At 41.7% G+C, this 2,009-nt stretch overlaps 1 protein-coding gene across 1 annotated transcript in view; it reads right to left on the reverse strand.

Annotated features, from left to right (window-relative positions):
• The window catches only part of tram1 (translocation associated membrane protein 1), a 7,304-nt gene that overhangs the window by 1,311 nt on the left and 3,984 nt on the right, over positions 1 to 2,009 (reverse strand). Inside the window, exons 4-8 of the mRNA XM_037694277.1 lie at positions 1,593 to 1,709; positions 1,437 to 1,495; positions 1,246 to 1,330; positions 959 to 1,029; positions 746 to 850 (exon numbers count right to left, since the gene is read on the reverse strand). Coding sequence (XP_037550205.1) covers positions 746 to 850; positions 959 to 1,029; positions 1,246 to 1,330; positions 1,437 to 1,495; positions 1,593 to 1,709 — 437 coding nt within the window. The remainder of the gene's footprint in view (positions 1 to 745; positions 851 to 958; positions 1,030 to 1,245; positions 1,331 to 1,436; positions 1,496 to 1,592; positions 1,710 to 2,009) is intronic.

Consider the following 2,009-nt stretch of genomic DNA (forward strand, 5'->3'; position numbering starts at 1 on the left):
ATCCCTATCCATCTCTATACATCTATCCCTATCCATCTCTATAAATCGATCCCTATCCATCTCTATACATCTATCCCTATCCATCTCTCTATCTCGATCCCTATCTCTTTAGCTATGTATATCTATCCATATATCCCCATCTCTATCCATATATATTTCTATCCCTATCTCTCTAGAGCTAACGATATCTAGCCATTTCTCTCTATCCTCATTCTATCCCTCTACATCTCTACCCCTCTCTACATCTCTACCCCTCTCTACATCACTACCCCTTTCTACATATCTGCCTCTCTATAGCCATCTCAAAATAAATAAATAAAATGTCTATATCTATATATATTTTTTTTTTCTTCTTCTTTTGGCTGCTCCCTGTGTTAGGGGTCACCACAGCGAACTAAGTCGCACAAATACTTGGCAGTTTTTTTTATGCCGGATACGCTTCCTGACGCAACCACAAACTACCGAGCTACCACAGCCCTCTGTGTGGAGCAGAGAGCTGCTATCGAGGACACCCGGAGTAGCAGATGGTGGGGGTTAAGGGTCTTGCTCAAGGGCCCAGAGTGGGACAAATGAGAGTGGGGGCAGGTATGGGTGCTTCACCTACCCCACCCACATTTTTGATGTTGTCGGTACAGGGGCTTGAACCGGTGATCTTCCGATCACAGGCCCACCTTCTCTAACCTCTGTGCCACCACTCCCCTTAAAATGTCTATATCTATATATCTATCTAAAATTAAAGACTAACCCCATTTGTTTGCTCTCGTTGCTGAAGTAGACCAGGCGAGAAACGTGGAACAGGAGCTCAACGAAATAGTGCAACACCAGCAGGACCAAGCCCAGACGGTTCAGGCTGGAAGACACAATCAGGCATCTTTAGAGACGCTGCAAAGGTCGCAGCATATCAACAAACACCTCATTACACTTTTAATTGTAGCTTTTCTTAGATGGCAGCACTTACTTGAGAATGTAGGCGCCAGCGATGTGGGCCAGGTACAAGAAGACGTACACAAGCTGACGTGGAATATCCTCCTGAACGATAAACACAAAAGGACGGGAGGCCAAGAATGGTCAAAATATTTACAGCAGTGTGGTTCTGCATGGTCATTTCAGCAAGAAGAGTACAATTATTTGAAACAATAACACTTGGCTACAAGGAAGTCAAACAGGAAGAAGCCAAACAGAAGTAACAGTACGTCATCCTATCCAAAAACGATGCATCTACCACACCCTCAAACACACACTTACTTTCTTTGTCTTTTGGAAATAAAGTTCAGGGAGAACATGTAACCAGTAACCCAGTTGACAAATGTAGAAGAATTTCATTTGGAACCTGAAAGAGAACAAGCATTTTCCTTTTGAGCACTCCTAAAATAACATACGCAGCAGATGTTGGTTTCTGTTTATCCATAAATAACTGGTATGATTCTATGACTTACGGCATCAGGGTGTGAGGATAACCCTCCCACAGAGAGACAGGATTGGACAGGAAGTGTTCCTAGGAACAAAGAGGTTTTCAAATTCAGTGTAAGGCCTAAATCAAAAGCAAGCAACAAAACAAAACAAAACAAACAAACAATACAAGCTGCACGTACAGAAAGCAGGATACTTGTGCCCCAACCGAAGGAGAACAAGTAGAAGGCGCTCAGCTGGCCCGACTCATTAAACTTGCTGTGTTTAGTTTTGGAGAAATGCTTCTTCCTGTTGATTTTCTGCAAAATAAATAAATAAAAGAAACAACATTAATGCTAAGTTTAGCAACCCCTGAACCAACGCATATTGCTCACTGCCTGTCATAAAGCTTGACTTATTAGTTATAAGTAATAATATACATAAGTAATAACTTAAGTTATTAGTGAGAGACTAGGTCATTAGTGAGACTAAGTCATTAGTGAGATTCTAAGTCATTAGTGAGAAACTAAGTCATTAGTGAGACCCAGTCATTAGTGAGAGACTAAGTCATTGGTGAGAAACTAAGTCATTGGTGAGAAACTAAGTCATTAGTGAGACCC

Source organism: Nematolebias whitei, chromosome 20 (assembly GCF_014905685.2).
Source record: "Nematolebias whitei isolate Nwh7 chromosome 20, NemWhi1, whole genome shotgun sequence".
NCBI lineage: Eukaryota > Metazoa > Chordata > Actinopteri > Cyprinodontiformes > Rivulidae > Nematolebias > Nematolebias whitei.